This window comes from Nicotiana attenuata, unplaced genomic scaffold (assembly GCF_001879085.1).
Source record: "Nicotiana attenuata strain UT unplaced genomic scaffold, NIATTr2, whole genome shotgun sequence".
NCBI lineage: Eukaryota > Viridiplantae > Streptophyta > Magnoliopsida > Solanales > Solanaceae > Nicotiana > Nicotiana attenuata.
This window is the reverse complement of record NW_017671128.1, coordinates 73,344-91,872: the sequence shown is the minus strand read 5'-3', so window position 1 is coordinate 91,872 and position 18,529 is coordinate 73,344. Positions and strand designations below refer to the sequence as shown.

At 42.2% G+C, this 18,529-nt stretch overlaps 1 protein-coding gene across 1 annotated transcript; it reads right to left on the bottom strand.

Annotated features, from left to right (window-relative positions):
- Window positions 1-12,052: 12,052 nt before the first annotated feature.
- LOC109206115 (arogenate dehydratase/prephenate dehydratase 6, chloroplastic-like) lies at window positions 12,053-13,692 on the bottom strand. Its single transcript, XM_019368892.1, has one exon. It carries the CDS (start codon window positions 13,481-13,483, stop codon window positions 12,185-12,187), a length of 1,299 nt encoding a protein of 432 aa, XP_019224437.1. The 5' UTR covers window positions 13,484-13,692; the 3' UTR covers window positions 12,053-12,184.
- Window positions 13,693-18,529: the final 4,837 nt, after the last annotated feature.

Here is an 18,529-nt window from a genome sequence, read left to right as displayed (position 1 = left end):
GAACAGCATTTACATCTATTACTCACCTCAAGCCGGCCAAAGTCCTAGCTCGCTATGCCCTTGCCTTTCGAATTGACCTCCTCGTGTACCGAATCTGATCAAAACCACAACGATTACATCACAATATGCTAATGGGACAATACCCAATCGAAAACAATCGAAAAATAGCTAAAATCTCGAAATTAGCAAAAACCCGAGCCCCGGGACCACTTCTCAAAAATCAAAAAATTTACCATCAACGGATTCCTTATCTCGCCACGAGTCTATACATATGAAGAACACCAAAATCGGAGTCCAAATGACCCCTCAAATCCCCATTTTAGCTCTCTTAAGTTTCAAGCCCTAACCACCATTTTTGACCTTTGATTCCTTAATTTTTCAGTCTTAATTCATGTATTTGTACCATAAAATCGTGTTTTAGACTCAGAAATTCTTACCTCAATGAAGTCCCTTGATTTCTCTCTTCCAACTCGCCCAAATTCTCCAAGTCCGAAGTGAAAATTAAATACCCTTATGAAATTTCCCGAAGATGAAATAAAACTTCACTGACCAGTTATTTCTGCATCTGCGGCTCCTTAGCCGCCTCTGCGACTTCCGCTTATTGCACCGCTTCTGCGGTCTGAAACACGCACCTGCGGCTTCCGCTTCTGCGGACTAAGCTCCGCATTTGTGGATCTCATTAAATCTCCAAAACCCGCATCTGCGGTCATGTTGTCGCATCTGCGACTCCGCAGTGCGGTCACCCAATCCGCACCTGCGGTTCTCCCCGCTTCTGCAACTCTCCACCCGCTCCTGCGGTACCGCTTCTACGGTCCCATTTCCGCAGGAGCGGAAATACCAGAAGCAGCAGCAAATTCTTAAGTTTTATAAGCCAAAACTTCCCGTTAGCCATCCGAAATCACCCCGAGGCCCCCCGGGACCTCAACCAAAAACACAAACATGATCCAACACCTTATTCAAACTTGCTCGAATCATCAAAACACCACAAATAACACCTAAACCATCAAATTGCATCAAATTCAAGCCTATGTTCATCCAAATCTTCCGAAACTTGCATTCGATAAAAAACCTACCAAAATCACCTCCGAATGACCTGAAATTTCGCACACACATCCCAAATCACATAACGAAGCTACAGCAACTCTCGGAATTCCATTCCGACCCTCGGATCAAAATCTCACCTATCGACCGGAATTCGCCAAAATACTAACTTCGCCAATTCAAGCCTAATTCTACACCGGACCTCCAAAATTACTTCTGATCACACTCCTAAGTCACAGATCATCCCCCGAAGCTAGCCGAATCATCGGAATTCATATCCGAGCCCTCTAACACATAAGTCAACATCCGGTTGACTTTTTCAAAACAAACCTTCCTTAAAGAGACTAAGTGTCTCATTTCCTTCTAGAACCACTCCAAATCAACTCGTTCACACCCAACACTGATAATGAAGCACAAAGAAATAGAAAATAGGGAAAACGGGGCGGTAACTCATGTGACGACGGGTTGGGTCGTCACATCCTCCCCAACTTAAACAAACGCTCGTCCTCGAGCGAGTCAAGAAACATACCTGAAGCCTCAAATAGGTGAGGGTATCTGCTCCACATCTCCCGCTCGGTCTCCCAGGTAGCCTCCTCCATGGGCCGACCTCTCCACTGCACTTTCGCCGAAGCAACATCTTTGACCTCAACTTCCGAACCTGACGATCCAAAATGGCTGCTGGCTCTACATCATAAGTCAAGTCACCCTCCAGCTGAACTGTACTGAAATCTAGAACATGGGACGGGTCCCCAATGTACCTCCGGAGCATAGAAACATGAAAAACTGGATGCACGCCCGACAAGCCAGGTGGCAAGGCAAGCTCATAAGCCACCTCCCCGATCCTCCTAAGTACCTCAAAAGGCCCAATGAACCGCGGACTCAACTTCCCTTTCTTCCCGAATCTCATAACACCCTTTGTGGGTGAAACCTTCAGCAAGACTTTCTCACCAATCATATAGGACACATCACGGACCATCCTGTCCGCATAACTCTTCTGTCTCGACTGCGCTGTACGGAGTCTCTCCTGAATCACCTTCACCTTCTCCAATGCCTCCTGAACCAAATCTGTACCCAACAACCTAGCCTCCCCGGGCTCGAACCAACCAACTGGAGATCTACATCGCCTCCCATACAAGGCCTCATATGGTGCCATTTGAATGCTGGACTGATAGCTGTTGTTGTAGGCGAACTCTGCAAGCGGAAGAAACCGATCCCATGACCCTCCAAAATCAATAACGCAGGCGCGTAACATATCCTCCAATATCTGAATGGTGCGCTCGGACTGCCCGTCCGTTTGAGGGTGAAAGGTTGTGCTCAACTGTACCTGCGTACCCATCTCTCGCTGAACAGCCTGCCAAAACTGAGTGCCCCAATCTGATATGATGGAAACGGGAATACCATGGAACCGAACAATCTCCCGAATGTAAATCTCTGCCAGCCGCTCTGAAGAATAAGTAGTGCAGACCAGAATGAAGTGCGCGGACTTGGTCAGCCTGTCTACAATCACCCAAATAGCGTCAAATTTCTTCAAGGTCCATGGGAGTCCGGTAACAAAATCCATAGTGATCCTCTCCCACTTCCACTCGGGAATAACCATCTGCTGATGCAAGCCACCCGGGTTTTGATGCTCATATTTCACCTGCTGACAATTAAGACACCGGGATACATACTCTACAATATCTCTCTTCATCCTCCGCCACCAATAGTGCTGTCTAAGATCCTGATACATCTTCACGGCACCCGGATGAATGGAATACCGCGAGCTATGGGCCTCCTCCAATATCAACTCCCGAAGCCCATCCACGTTGGGCACGCAAATACGGCCTTGCATCCTCAACACACTATCATCTCCATTGGTCACATACCTGGCATCATCATGTTGAACCATATCCTTAAGGACAAGCAAATACGGATCATCATACTGACGCTCCCTGATACGGTCATACAAGGAAGACCGAGAAACCACACAAGCCAACACCCGACTGGGTTTTGAAATATCTAGTCTCACAAATCGATTGGCCAAGGCCTGAACCTCAATTGCAAATGGCCTCTCCTCAACTGGAATGTATGCTAAACTCCCCATATCACCGACTTCCGTCTTAAGCATCGGCCACTACGTTGGCCTTCCCCGGGTGATACAGAATAGAAATGTCATAATCCTTACGTAACTCTAACCATCTACGCTGCCTCAAATTAAGATCCTTTTGCTTGAACAAATGCTGGAGACTGCGATGATCAGTGAATACCTCACAGGATACGCCATACAAGTAATGCCTCCAAATCTTCAATGCATGAACTATAACAGCTAGCTCCAAATCATGAACGGGGTAGTTCTGCTCATGGGGCTTCAACCGACGAGAAGCATAAGAAATAACTCTACCCTCCTGTATCAAAACACAACCTATCCCAACTCTAGAAGCATCGCAATATACCGTATAGGAACCTGAAGCTGATGGAAAAACCAATACTGGAGCTGTGGTCAAAGCCGTCTTGAGCTTCTGAAAGCTCTCCTCACACTCGTCTGACCATGCAAATGAGACACCCTTCTGAGTCAACTTGGTCAAAGGCAATGCAATAGAGGAAAACCCCTGAACAAACCGGCGATAATAGCCTGCCAACCCAATGAAACTACGAATCTCTGTGGCTGAGGATGGTCTAGGCCAACTCTGCACCGCCTCTATCTTCTTCGGATCAACCTGAATTCCCTCGCTGGACACCACGTGTCCCAAGAAAGCCACTGAACCGAGCCAGAACTCACATTTGGAGAACTTTGCATAAAGCCTCTCCTCCCTCAATCTCTGCAATACAACTCCAAATTCTCCACGTGCTCCTCCTGACTACGCAAGTACACCAGAATATCATCAATGAAAACAATAACGAACGAATCCAGATAAGGCCGAAATACAGTGTTCATCAAATGCATGAACGCTGCTGGGGCATTGGTCAGCCCGAAAGACATGACGAGAAACTCATAGTGACCATATCTAGTCCTGAAAGCAGTCTTAAGAATATCTGAATCCCTGATCTTCAACTGGTGATAGCCCAAACGGAGATCAATCTTGGAAAACACCCTCGCTCTCTAAAGCTGGTCGAACAAATCATCAATGCGAGGTAGGGGATACTTGTTCTTAATTGTTACCTTATTCAATTGCCTATAATCGATGCACATTCTCATTGTGCCATCCTTCTTCTTTACAAACAGAACTGGTGCACCCCAAGGTGACACACTAGGCCGAATGAACCCCTTATCCAGGAGCTCCTGAAGCTGCTCCTTTAATTATTTCAACTCCGCTGGTGCCATACGATATGGCGAAATAGAGATGGGCTGAGTGCCCGGCACCAGGTCAATACCGAAATCAATATCCCTGTCCGGCGGCATGCCCGACGGGTCTGTGGGAAACACATCGGGAAAATCCCTCACAAATGGGACAGAGTCAATGCTAGGAGTCTCAGCTCCCACATCTCTCACAAACGCCAAATAGGAAAGACAACCCTTCCCAACCATACGCTGGGCCTTCAAGAAAGAAATAACTCTACTAGGGATATAATCAGTCACACCACGTCACTCGATCCACGGTACACCCGGCATAGCCAAAGTGGCTGTCTTAGCATGACAGTCCAGGATTGCATGACATGGAGATAACCAGTCCATGCCCAGGATAACATCGAAGTCTACCATGCTCAATAGCAATAAATCAACTCGGGTCTCCAGACCCCCAATATGGACACCCTCGGGATGTACCCAAATGATGAGCAAAATATGAAGATACATATGAATAGGTAGAACCGGGATCAAATAATAATGAGGCGTCTCTGTGATAGACCGAAACAATACCTGTAATGACAGCGTCTGAAGCAATGGCATCTGTCCTGCCCGGCATAACGTAGAAATGAGCCTGGCCACCGCCTGATCGATCTCCACCCCTGGGATGACCCCCGGCTGCCTGATCTCCACCCTTAGCTGACCGGGCGGGTGATGAAGTAACTGGAGCAGAAGTCAAGGGCTGACCCCTCTGCTGATGCTGTTTGCCACGAAGGCGAGGGCACTGCCTCCTCATGTGACCAAACTCTCCGCACTCATAACAGCTGCCCGGTACTGGAGATGGGGACTGACGGGAACCCCTCGCACCGGAGTGAGTAGCGGATGCACTCGGCGCGGAAGAACCCTGAACTGATGGGGCATGAGATGAACTCTGAGCTGGGAGGGCGCTGAGTGAAGACTGACCCTGCTGGGGCCCATGATGAACACGGCCCGAAGATCCCCCATGATACTCTGGACGAGCTGACTGAGGAGGCCTGAAAGAGCGACCTCTACCCTGCTGGAACTGGTCCCTCGAAGGAGCACCACTGTAACTGCCCGATCCACGAGGCCTCTTAGCCTCCCTCTCCTCTCGCTCTCTACGGCGAACTGACTCGATCGCACGAGCGATATCCACCACCTCCTCAAAAGTAGCACCCAGTACTCTCTCTCTAGTCATCAAAATACGGAGATGGTAGTTAAGGCCATCCACAAATCTCCTAATCCTCTCACGATCTGACGGAACCATCCAAGTAGCATGACGAGCCAGCTGGGAAAACCTCATCTCGTACCGAGTCACTATCATATCTCCCTGTGTCAACCACTCAAACTGCCTACGCAGCTCCTCCCTGCGGGACTGAGGTGCATACTTCTCCAGAAAAAGAGCGGAGAACTGCTGCCAAGTCAGAGGTGCTGCACCGGCAGGCCTACGCCTCTCAAAGTCCTCCCACCAAGTAAGAGCAGCCCCGCGAACTGAAAAGTAGTAAATGCCACACCACTCGACTCAAGGATCCCTACCGTACGGAGCATACGCTGACATCTGTCAAGAAAACCCTGGGCATCCTCGCCCTCAGCACCACCGAATGTTGGAGGCTGGAGTCTACCAAACCTCTCAAGACGACGCTGCTCATCGTCTGGCATAGCTGGAACCACGAAGCCCTGAGCTGGTGCAACCTGTTGAGCTGGAGGTGCCTCTAGTGTCTGTAGTCCCTGCACTCCCTGCGCAGGTGCGCGGGCAACGGGGGTCTGATTGCCTCCCCCGGTCTGTGAAGTAGCTGCTGCTACAGTGGTAGCTGAAACTGCCTGAGCCAGGCCAGTATAGACCATCAATATCTGCGCCAAGGTCTCCTGAAGGCCCGGAATCACAATAGGCACGGCTGGTGCCTGAGCAGGTGCTGCTGGAGTATCCACAGCTGGAGCCTGATCCTGAGCTGGGGCAACTAACGGGTCAGCAGGTGCTGCCCCGGCTGCTCTGCCTATGCCACGACCACGACCATGGCCTCTGGCGGCCTCAGTAGGTGGCACTGGTGGTCGTCCGCCACGTCCGGTAGCTCGTGTCCTCACCATCTGTGAGAGAATAGAATAGTAGAAGTTTAGTTTTCAGTTCAACAAAGCCGCACGACAAGAGTTTCAAGAATGTGAAGTTTTTCCTAAAGGTTCTGCAGCCTCCCGAGGATAAGTACAGACGTCTCCGTACCGATCCACGAGACTCTACTAAGCCGGCTCATGGCTCACGAGACCCAGTAACCTATGCTCTGATACCAACTTGTCACAACCCCAACCCCGATCGTGATGGCGCCCAACACATTGCTAGGCAAGCCCGACCAATTACACAACCTTGACCATTTATACCACTCATGAATTTATTTAACACGGGCAAATTACTAAGTCATAATACTGAATATCTGAAATAAAGTGCAAACATGCGGGAATCCCAAGTATAAATACTACTACACAGCCCGAGAATTTGGTGTCACAAGTCTGAGCCTCTAACATACGAGTGTCAACCTACTACATAATAGTCTATAGAAATGCGGAATAAAATAAATAGGATAGATGGGAACATCAGGACTGCGGACGTCATACAGCTACCTTGATGCTTCCGGGTATGATGCTCGACAGAGAAAGTCTCACTCAGCCTCAGTGGGTGCACCTGAATCTGCACACGGGGTGCAGGGAGTAAAGTGAGTACTTCCAACTCAGTGAGTAATAAACATAAATAAAGACTGATAATGAAGCATAAAGAAATAGAAAATAGGGAAAACGGGGCGGTAACTCACGTGACGACGGGTTGGGTTGTCACAGTATAGGTGTGGTGACGAGTATCTATGCGTTGGTGTCAATCATGCCCGTGAGTCTTATATCATGATGTTTGTGGTTTTATTAGGTATCGGTCTTGCTCAAAGATGATCATTAATGTGGAACAAAGCCTATGAAAGTTTCCTAGTATTTGACTATTGTTGAGTATTGGCTCAAGTTGAGTTTCATTTTGTTAAGTAATTGTTGAAAACGATATTGGTTATAGCTGAATCCCTTGCCGGGATGTTATTGTTGACATTGTTGATTCCCTTGCTGGGATGTTATTGTTGATATTGTTGATTTCCTTGACGGGACATATTGTTTTCTATTGTTTGGTTGAGGAAGAGTGTAAAACACGAAGGGTGATGCCATGCATGATATTGTGAGTGAGTGTAATGCACGAAGGGTGATGCCGTGCCGATATTATGAGTGTTAATGCACGAAGGGTGATGTCGTGCCATGATTTGAGAGTTAATGCACGAAGGGTGATCCCGTGCCGATATTGTGAGGAATAATGCACGAAGGGTGATGCCGTCCATGATTATGAGAGGTAATGCGCGAAGGGTGATGCCGTGCCGTTTCTGTTGATTCATATGGTGAGGACGAGAGTAAAAGCACGAAGTGTGATGTCGTGCACGTGTTACCATTTCATTATGCTTCCTTATTGGTTTATTGTTAGAATCTGATATTACCCGCAGCATGTCCCCTTCCCACCTTATTCTGTTGATTTTTATTATTATGTTTCTGTTTGTATATGATTTATCTGCACAAGTATATATGATTGTCGTGTCCTAGCCTCGTCTCTACTTCACCGAGGTTAGGCTCGACACCTACTCAGTACATGGGATCGGTTGTACTGATACTACACTCTGCACTCTTTTGTGCAGATTTCGATACCGGACCCGGTGAGTAGCTGAGGTATCTGCCTTCAGTCCAGGAAGACCAAGGTAGATCTGCTGGCGTCCGCAGAGCCTAACGTCCCCCTTCCCTGTTTAGCTTTTCTACTGTCTCTTTTCATTCCGAGAACAGTTGTACTTTTCTTTCCAGACTTGTGTTGTAGTAAAAATCTTAGTCGTTCGTGAATTTGTGACACCAGATTCGTGGGCAGACATGTATTAGAGTATTTGGATTTATTTTAACTCTTCCGCGCTTTTCATTTGTTTAGCTATAGTTACTGTTTATAATTATTTGGGTTGATTGTTAATGTGTAGAACCTTAATAGTTGGCTTGCCTAGCTTTCACGAGTAGGCGCCATCACGACTCCCGAGGGTGAGAAATCTGGATCGTGATAATTATTGAGGGATGGATCTTCCCTAGACATGGATCTTGTCCGAAGTACTTGATACCTCGAGATGGATCTTCTCCATAGGGCTGGATTGGCCTTTATCGGTACTGGGTGACTGATGGTCAGTGTTGTATATATTCCGGGATGGATCTTCCTTGGGCCATATGGGCTATATATAGTACCGAGTGGTTGAGCATTTGAGAGTGTGAGCACATGAGGCTGTCAGCATGGTGCATCATATACCGCATATGCATTGGCATCTAGAAATAGAAGAGTTATATTCTTCACATTGTTCAAATCTGATCTATTTTACTGTTTTGAGCTATCTATTTAACTTGAAAGCATGCCTATATTTCTGCACTGTTATTTCTATTTTTAACTCTACTGGTTGAGTTCGTCATTACCTTTCGGTCCAAAGGTTGAACCTGTTACTTACTGAGTTGGTTGTACTCACGTTACTCTTTGCACCTCGTGTGCAGATCCGGGCGCTTGTAGTCACGGCGGCTGCTGATTGAGGAGTCAGATCCCGGAGACTATCAAGGTACCTGCATGGCGTTCGCAGGCCTTGACTCTCCTTCTTTACCTCTATCTGTATTTGACTTTTTATTCCCTAGACACTGTAGTGGATTGTATTCTGGTTTAGACGCTCATGTACTCTATGACACCCTGGTTTTGGGATATATTGAATCGTATTTTGGGTTGTTTCTGTTTTCAAAAGGCTTTTTCTTAAATATTAATTGCTTCCGCCTTTATTTTTAAAGTGTTTACTGTATTGAGGTGTTGAGTTGTGGCTGGCCTAGTTCCACGGTAGGCTCCATCACGACGGTTGATTTTGGGTCGTGATAATTTATAACTTCATTCAATAACGAAATTCTACTTTAATGAAATCACTCATTATATGTCAAGTTTGTTAATGACTCATCTAATATTAGGAGGTGTAATTTCAAAAACTAGAATAATAACGCAGCTACGCTAAATGAGGAAAATAAAACAAAAATAAAATAAAATATACAAGCAATTACAAAAAATCACACGAAGTAAAGTAGAGAAATAAAAGATAAATAATGTAAAAAGAAAAATAATATTTTAAAATTGAAAAGGTAAAATTAAAATTAAAACATAAAATAAAAGGAAATTAAAATAATGGAAGTAAAATGTTATAAAGAAAATAAATTATAATAAAAACAAAAATGAAAGATATTAAAAAGTAACCTTGTAATTATACAGTGTAATTACCACCAATTCTCACCCACTCTTGAGAGTTGGAGAGTGTAATTACGCATTTCCAATTACACCCAATTTTGTGCCGACCAAGTAATTACTTGACCAGACAAATACGCCAAACTATATAATTACATTCAATTATACCCAAATCCAATTCTTATGTGGCTTTCTAAATATGCTCTTGATGATTTAGAAAATTAGTGAGGTCAATGTAATCAATTTTATTTAAAGCAACACTCGAGCAAGGCTAAAGTGTCGTCACGGATTCGGACTATTGTCTGTATTGGACTGGCCAAGAATCAAGACTCTTCAACTGAATGCTTGGCCAAAAAAGAAATTTGGGTTTGAATGGCGTCATAATGTAGTATTAGAAAATTAGAATGAAAAGGGATTCCGTCAAAGCACTATAAAGGCATATCTCCACCTACCACACAAATTTGAAGAAAATGATCTACAACGCTATATCAATCCCCCCTCACCTACCTAATAGTGACATAAGACAATCTCGAAAATTAAATCAATAATATGGAATTGAAACCAAATGGAATTGGAAAAAAATAAATGAAATTGATAAGTTGAAAGACGTATTCTAAACCTTCGAAGTTTTGGGAAAAGTGAAATGTTGAGATCGATTATCGTTCACTCCTACCTGGCTTCATTCAAAAATCAAAATCCCCCCGTATTTCATAGCCATAATATTTTTAGAAAATAAGGGAGAGGGGGAGGGGTTTCTCAATAAAAAATACTCCATACTATAATAATAGCCTGTGGCCAAGCTTCTAAAATCTGCTTATTTTGAGAAATACTTTTTTCAAAAGTGCTTTACAAAAAAATACATTTTAGTGAGAATCAGTTTGTGTTTGGCTAATTAATTTGAAAATCACTTTTGAGCAGTAATTAGTGTTTGATCAACCTTTTAAAAACTGTTTCTATGTTTTTTTTTTTCAAAAGCGCTTCTCAGAAAAGTGTTTTTGGAGAGAAGCTACATTTTTTTACTTCTCAAAAACTATTTCTGCTTCTCATCAAAAACACTTATTTTCCTTCTAAAAACTTAGCCAACCATCTCAATTTTTGGCTAAAAGTGGCCCAAAAGAAAAAGCTTGGCCAAACATACTATAAGCCTTTTGGGAAGAAGCATGAAGCTGAACAAGTCAAGGAAAGGTAGTTGAGAGAACGAAGATTACACGAGTGGGGAAAGAGAAGTAAGGGAAGCAGCCACCAGCACAACTCAAAGGTCTAAATCAGATTTCATCATTGCCAGTTGCCACCTAACTTCCCAAGTGTGCTAAGTATTGCATTTAATCATTTAATATCCGTAATCTATTGATTTGACTATTTCCAATTGATGCCAAACAAAACCATTAAAACTGTAAGATGACTTGTTACAACCAACAAGAATAATCTCAACGTGGGATCTAGAAAAAATAGTACGTACGTAAATCTTATTTCTACGCAAATCTTATTTTCTAATTTTAAAAATTAAACAAATTGTTTTTGATAGACATAAAAAGGTTGTTTCCTATATGCATAAGATGACTTGTTGCAAAGTCCAATAAATTCTGTATTTCTGAAATCTAACTTGATGAATTTCAAATTTCTTATTTGGCCTTGTCTCTCTCCCATTACTGCCACCTTAACTTGCCGCGATCCAATCTGAAAACCCTTTAATTCTCAGAATTCATTTACATAAATTTCCACAATAAACCAACAAAAACAGAAAAGAAAAGAAGAATTACATATCTACAATTTACTCCGGGTGGCAAACGGGCGGGCCGGGTCGGATATGAGCGGGCAAAATAGGTAGTTAAAAAACGGATAAATTATCCAACCCGACCCGTATTTGAGATGGATAAAAATGGGTTTATCCGGCGGATAATATGGATATCCATATTATCCATGGCTTCTTAAATATGATCACTTATGAGAGAATTCCTAGTATTCCAAACTTGAGGAACCTCAATTTGAAGCTTTACAAATGTAAAAGTTAAACACATTAGTTATCCATTGGTTAACCATTTTCTAAGTGGATAATATGGTTCTTTATCCATATTCAACCCGTTTTTAAATGATTCATTATCCAACTCATTTTTTAATGAATAATATGGGTGAATAATTATTTTCTTTTAACTATTTTACCACCTCTAATCTACACATTGAATATGAACCTTTTACTATTTTCCTAGCGTATAGAATCTCTAAAACTCAATACTAGAAAGCAACAGAAACATCACTCCCTTCGAATTTGAAAGACTAAGAGTAAATTCTAGCTCTAAAATGTGATTATCCGCAAATTAAAGGGAATCATCTATATCCATCGCTCAATCCTCCTCACCTACCTACCTGCCTGATAGTGAACTGAAGCGTCCCCGAAAATTAACTCAACAATACAGAGATGGAAAACAGAATAATGAGCAAAGAATTCAATGGAATTAAACTTAAATTGTCTTTTGTTTCTTCCTCTTTTGGAATCATAATTACAAACAATAGAAAATAATTATTTGTTGATTTCTCATTTTGAGTTTGGGGAAAGAGAGTCGTTACTCTTCCCTAGAAGGACACCAAGGTGTCATGTCCATAGGATAGCTACCCAATACCCTCAAGAAAGATGTGAACTCCTGAACTTCAGCCAATGCATTCTGTGCCCTCACGTCCGCCATTGACGCTTCAAAATCTACGTAGAACATGTACTCAAAATGCTTCGCTGTTCCCACATTTGCATCATCCACCAACCGAATTGGCCGGTTCCGATGTGGCCGCGACTCGATCTTTGTCAAGCTGATATTCCGGAATGCAAAAGCTGATAGCACTTTGAATAACACGCTCGTTCCCTTGTCGTGTGCGAACACTATGCTCGTCTTGAATGGCCGGTCTGTTCGTGGAATTATCGGGTCTCTCGCTAACATCACGAACCGAGTCACGTTGCTTGAATCGTCCTGGATTCCCTCCGCTAGGATCTGTAGACCGTACAGTTCGGCGGCGCGTGCCGAAGCGATTGCGGCTGTATCGCGGAGATTGTTGGCGGCGATGTACTCCGCTGCTCCCGCTGTATCGTCGACGGCTTCACGAGATACGTTGAGGCCGAGTTTTGTGAGAGTGAGCTCGCACTGTGCTAAGGCTTGTGGATGGCTTATAACTCTGGTTAAGTACTCTTTACGAACGCCTGGAAGAGCTAAGAGGCAATGGTGGACGGGGAGCTGGACTTCGCCGACGATATGGAGGCGGTGACGCAGGAGGAGATCGTAGTTGCGGTGAATTGAACCTCCTAGAGAATTTTCTACCGGGAGTACTGCACGATCTGCGATCCAGAGTTCTACGGCTTGAAATGCAACCTCAAATTGATCGCAAGGTATGGCTTCGCAGTTAGGATAAGCCTTTCCAGCAGCAGCTTCACTGTACGCGCCAGGTACGCCTTGATAGGCCACGCGCATCTGAGAGCCGTGCATCGGCGCAGGAGAGAGGTCAGTGATTGTGAGCGGCTTGGGTAGGTTATCAATAGGAACGAGATCCAGGGTTTTGTGGCCGTTCACAACGGTGATGTCACCGGCTCCGCCGGTTTTCTCAGTATCCTGCTGCTGCGAGACAACCTTGCTAGCTAGAATAGCACAAGAGCTCTGCCAGTCAGCTCTTGACGAGCCGACGTGGCCGGCGAAGTTGTAGCTCGTCGGAGCGCCGTTGGTATTCACAGTGCTAGCGCTCGTGTTAGTCGAGTCAGACCGGTATCCGCATTGGATAACAAAACGGACCGGATCGAACCGGTGGGTTTGACCCGGCGGAGGCGTTGTTTTCCGGATTAAGGATTTGAGACTTATACCAGATGACGGATTAAGTGATTGCATTTTGATTTAATTCGATTTCGCTGGGCAAATAGAAAGTAATCTATAAATTTGGGGACGAAAGTAGGAATGAAATGAAAAGCGGAGGAGTAAATTGAAGCTTGTAGTTCTCTTTTTAGAACGTGCAAGCTGAGAAAGCAAAGAAGGAAATGGTGTATATATAGTGGGAGGGACTGGTGGGTAATGATGATGAAGAGTAGAGAAGACTTGGTGAGGATGGTGGTGTGCTTGGTAGTTCGGTCAATATCACACCTACCCCCTTTTCTCTTCTTTCTCTCTCTTTATCTTTATATAATATAAAGTAATCCATTATTTTCCTATATACTAGTATTTCATATGGATACACGTTTGTATACATCAATCCACACATACATTTATTTTCTTTTTATTGCAAATACATACATCTATCAAATGCGTAGATTAGATAAAATTTGGTGATCTAGAGTATATGCACAGATGGGTGAAGCCATTGTTATTTTTCTGTTTTGGCCTATTAACACATATGTTAAAAAAGTAAATCCAACTTGAGTAGAGAAGAAGATATCCAAGGCTGAAATTGGAATCTAATTGAGTACACATTAGTGCACCCAATTGTGTAACCAAATAATTACAAACAGGGGTAGTTAAGGTGATTCTAGGTTGTTGAGATTATCAATTAATGGAAAGCTTTTCAACCATTACTTAGAGGTTGATAGAAAGTTTAAAGCTTTAACTAAATGAGAGAAAAACAAGTTTTGTAATTAAAGGAGCAAGGGCAAGCGAAAACTACATTTCTGGGTCCTTTTCTCTTCTTTTTTAAATTATAAAAGAGTGCAATAGCAGGTAGGTTTTCTTTTATTTTGACCTAAAATAACCATGCTCGCTCAACAAATTACTACAATGAGGACTTTTTTCAGTTAAATAAGATTTAAATAGATCAACAATTAGTGCTGTATTTATTGTATTTTTAAAATCTATTAGAGTTTCAATCTAAATTTATGTTCAATGCTAACAATATTGAATTTAGTTAAGCTCCATTTCTGCCCACAAACAAAAATATGAGAGGGAGTTATTTGCACTAAACCTCACACTTAAAAGGAGTTAAGTGCACTACACCACAAACTTAGGGGGAAAGTTAATGCCTAGAAATCAGTGGGAATTTTACTTTTCAAGTACCTTCTTACTTCTTAGGGAGGAGGGGAGACATCTGTCAATGTTTGAGTGGGTGAAATCTTACTCCAATGGGAGGTTTCATTTTAAAGGCGAAGCATAAGGCTTGTTAACTTCTTGTCAATTTTTGCTAGGGAAGATAGCTGTTTGCGTAACAAAGCTTGCCTTTTTCATACATACATATAGCCATAGCTAGTGCATTTTCTATTAACATATTTTTCCACCTATGGTCGAGAAGCTATACCCTTTATTGATTTTTGTGGTCCTTCATTAAACTACCTCCATTTTTAGGCCATAATTTAGTCTGGAGGTAATACAGTTTACCTATTTGCAAGAAGAGTTAAAAAGAAAATTAATTTATGGACCAATCATGAATCAACTCGATCAAAGTTTATCACTATAAAGATAGATTAGACCGATTTAGATTAAAGGATGATGGAAAACTTAATCTGCCTAACACAACAGCTGTATAAGTATGAAAGTTTCTTTTTAATTACGGGGTACCTCATAACCTTACCTATTACCAAAATTTATTTAATATCACACCCGATGTACGGTTGATATCAATAAAAAGATAAGAGACTTACCGGTAGGGGTGTGCATTCGATTTATCGATTCGATTTTGACCCTTATCGATAATTACTTATCGATTATCGATTTGTACATATGCTTATCGTTATCGTTTCAATAAGGTTTCGATTTTTTCGATTTCGATTTCGATTTCGATAACAAATAATCGATTCGATTTATCGATAAACCGATTCGAATGCACACCCCTACTTACCGGATATATCACTATAAAAATATAAAATACACGTAAAATAACTTCAACCATATGTATATTGAATTTTTTATGGTTAGATGGAATTTTTTGTTTTTCTCTTATTTTCTTTTTATGTTTTATACGTTAGATGTTTAAATAAATGGACATCTTATATCTGTTACAATTTGATGCATTTCCATCTATATGTCTTAGTAATGAGATAGGGATGATTATGTACTGTTTTGATGTGTGGCTATAATTCCATAGTTTCGTACATTATGTGTCTTGCATTTTACATGCTTTAATGATAAATTATACTTTATTTGCACGTAATTGAGTCTATTATATGTGTAGGTGAATTGGAGATGAAAGTAGAGCAAAAGGGATACTTAAACGTTGAAAGTGTGCTCGAGAACAGTAAAAAGGAGAAACCTGGCAAGGCCAGGCAAAGGCAAGCTTAACCTGGCGTTAGCCTGGCGACGCCAGGCCTAGGGTGTGCACATTCCGAATTTTGAAGACTTATTTCGTCTCCTGGTTTGACTAGGACTTGGTCTACACGTTTAGGTCTTTTCCTACACATATAAATAGACCTAAGAACGTCACTTTTGACAGAATTTAGACCTAAGGAGGCTAAGGAGACGGAGATCGGACAGATTTGAAAGGGGATTTGACCTAAGGAGGCAAGAACACACTAGGAGCAAGGCGGAGAATTCTTCTACAAGTATTTCACTTCCTTCTTCCTATTTTCATTATTGGTTATGAATTCTAGTATTGTTGTTGTGCATACTATTATGAATAACTAATTTGTTATCTAGGGTTTTGATGAACCTATTGGAGGATGATTTTCCTGTTACGTTAATATAGATTTGCTGTAGTATTTCTCTATTTTTTGAACTACGTTATTATTGTGGTTGGTTGAAGAGCTCTCAATCGACTGTGCCTATTTAGTATGTATTACTCGGGAGAGAGTGCATATTTAGGTAGTTGTTGAACAACATCACTCCTAACGTATATGAGGGATCAATACGGAGGGTTTAAAGGTGCGATTAGGGATAACGAAACCTTGGTGCGATCCGAGTAAGCCGTACTTGCCAACTAGCGTAATTCGGGAGAATATGTCTAGTAAATTGTGGTAGTTACTCGGGAGAGAATTACGACACTCATAGCGCTCATGATCGGTAGAGAAAACTTAGGCGCAATCATGCAAGACGTAGCGGAAAGAATTCCGACAATTGGGGAAATCATAACTCTAGACCTCCTTAATCTTGTCTCCAACCCTCAGTATCTCTAGTTGTTAATTTACTATTTTAATTTGTTAGTTAATTAGATACAAGAATCTTAATATTTATAACATAGTAATTGTTCGAGCTTGTCTTCTTAGCAATATTGAACAGTTGTAGCTAAGCCTTTGTTCTCTGTGGGATTCGACTCCGGACTTGTAAACCGGATTGTATTTGCAACGACCGCTTAGTTCTTTTTATAAGGCATAGTTGGGCGGGATCAAATTTTGACGTCGTTGCCGGGGAACTAACGGTGTAGCTGTAGGTGTACATATTTCTAGGTTGCAAGTTTAAATTTTTATTTTTGTTTTCTTGTATTTGATTATTTATTTTTAATTTTAATTTTTAATTTTTGATCTGAGAGACATGGCATCTTGGAATTATGAGAGTTTTGATGTTGGTAATTCTACTTTTGATCCTCCTTATGCATATTGTGGAGGAAACCACCCATGGCAAAATTATCAAAATATTTCCAAGAGCGAGTTATGTGCACCAACTAAATCTGATGTGTGGAATGTCTGTGATATGTGTGGTGGTAAAGATGATCACTTTTATGGTTGTGCTTATATTTCTTATCTTCCCCCAACCCCTTACTATGATGGTTTTACTTTTTCTGGTGAAGTTAATAGGAACAAAGAACCCAGGGAAGCTGACCTGAAGGAGATCAAAGATATGTTAAAGCTGACCGGGGATATGTTAAAGTGCCTTCTAGAACAAAATAGTAAATTACAACTGCAGATAGAAAGGCAAGAGGAAACTATTCACAACTTGAAAGTTCAAGTGAGTCAACTAGTTGAAGATTTTAATGCTCAACAAGCCAATATTGTGAATAGTACCCAAGAGGAGCGCGAATTAGATGCAGAAATTGAGGTACCAATAAAGAGGTCCATAGTAGAACACCAACAATCAATCAAACTAGAATATGAGGATGCCGATGTTGCAGAAGAGATACTAGTGTCAACCAAGGATATTGAGGATACATATTTAGTTGACTCTAGTGTCATTAGTGTTGAGGATGTAGACAGTCCCAATGTTCATGCAGTTGAGCGCATTGGTCCACACTCCAAGCATTTTTCCACATTGTGTTTGGATGATGATATAGAAATAGAGTCGTCTGAGCCACTTGAGGAGTCAAGGGATGAGGAGCAAGGTGCCTACATTCTGAAATTTTTCTTGCTAGAAAATCAGGATTACACACCTCATGTAAAGGCCAAGAAGTGCAGAATGCTACATTGGTTGCTTGGGCCAGTTAGATTTGTTCCTCCACCCCTGGAGCATAGTTAAAAACTTGATGCCAAATTGGGGGTCCAATTCATAAGTTCAAAGTGGAGGCAGAAAGTGATTCGCGTCGTGCCGCGACGTTAAATCAAGCGCTTGTTGGGAGGCAACCCCAGCTTTACTGCTTTCTTTTATTTTTTATTTTTATTATTTTTTTTAATTGTATTATTTTTGTAGTATCCATTTTTGATTTTCTAGGAGCATGGAAAGCAAAGCTATTGGAAGGATGCAACAGCAAACCAGGTGGTTGGAACTAAGTGTGAGGTACCCGCACGAAGGACCACGCCTGGAAGAAGTCTGAGTACCCCATGAGCTGCTAGTGCTTCGGCCTTTGGCCTACCAGGGATTTTCTTTTACCCTCTTATTAGTTATGATGTGCATTGGGGACAATGCATAATTTTAAGTGTGGGGTCAGGAGATTGTCTGGTTGACTTTCTATGTTACTTTAGCTGTGTTAGTTTAATTGAATAATGCTTTTGTTTAAAAAAAAGAAAATTGGACTGTTCCCGACGACGGATCTATTAGACAATTTTCTTGAGGGATTTAAGTCTAAAAAAATAGATTTTCTTTGTAGGTAGT

What these genes read in the sequence shown, in the direction of transcription:
- LOC109206115 (XM_019368892.1), bottom strand. Translation starts at nt 13,483, where the DNA reads ATGCAATCACTTAATCCGTCATCTGGTATAAGTCTCAAATCCTTAATC.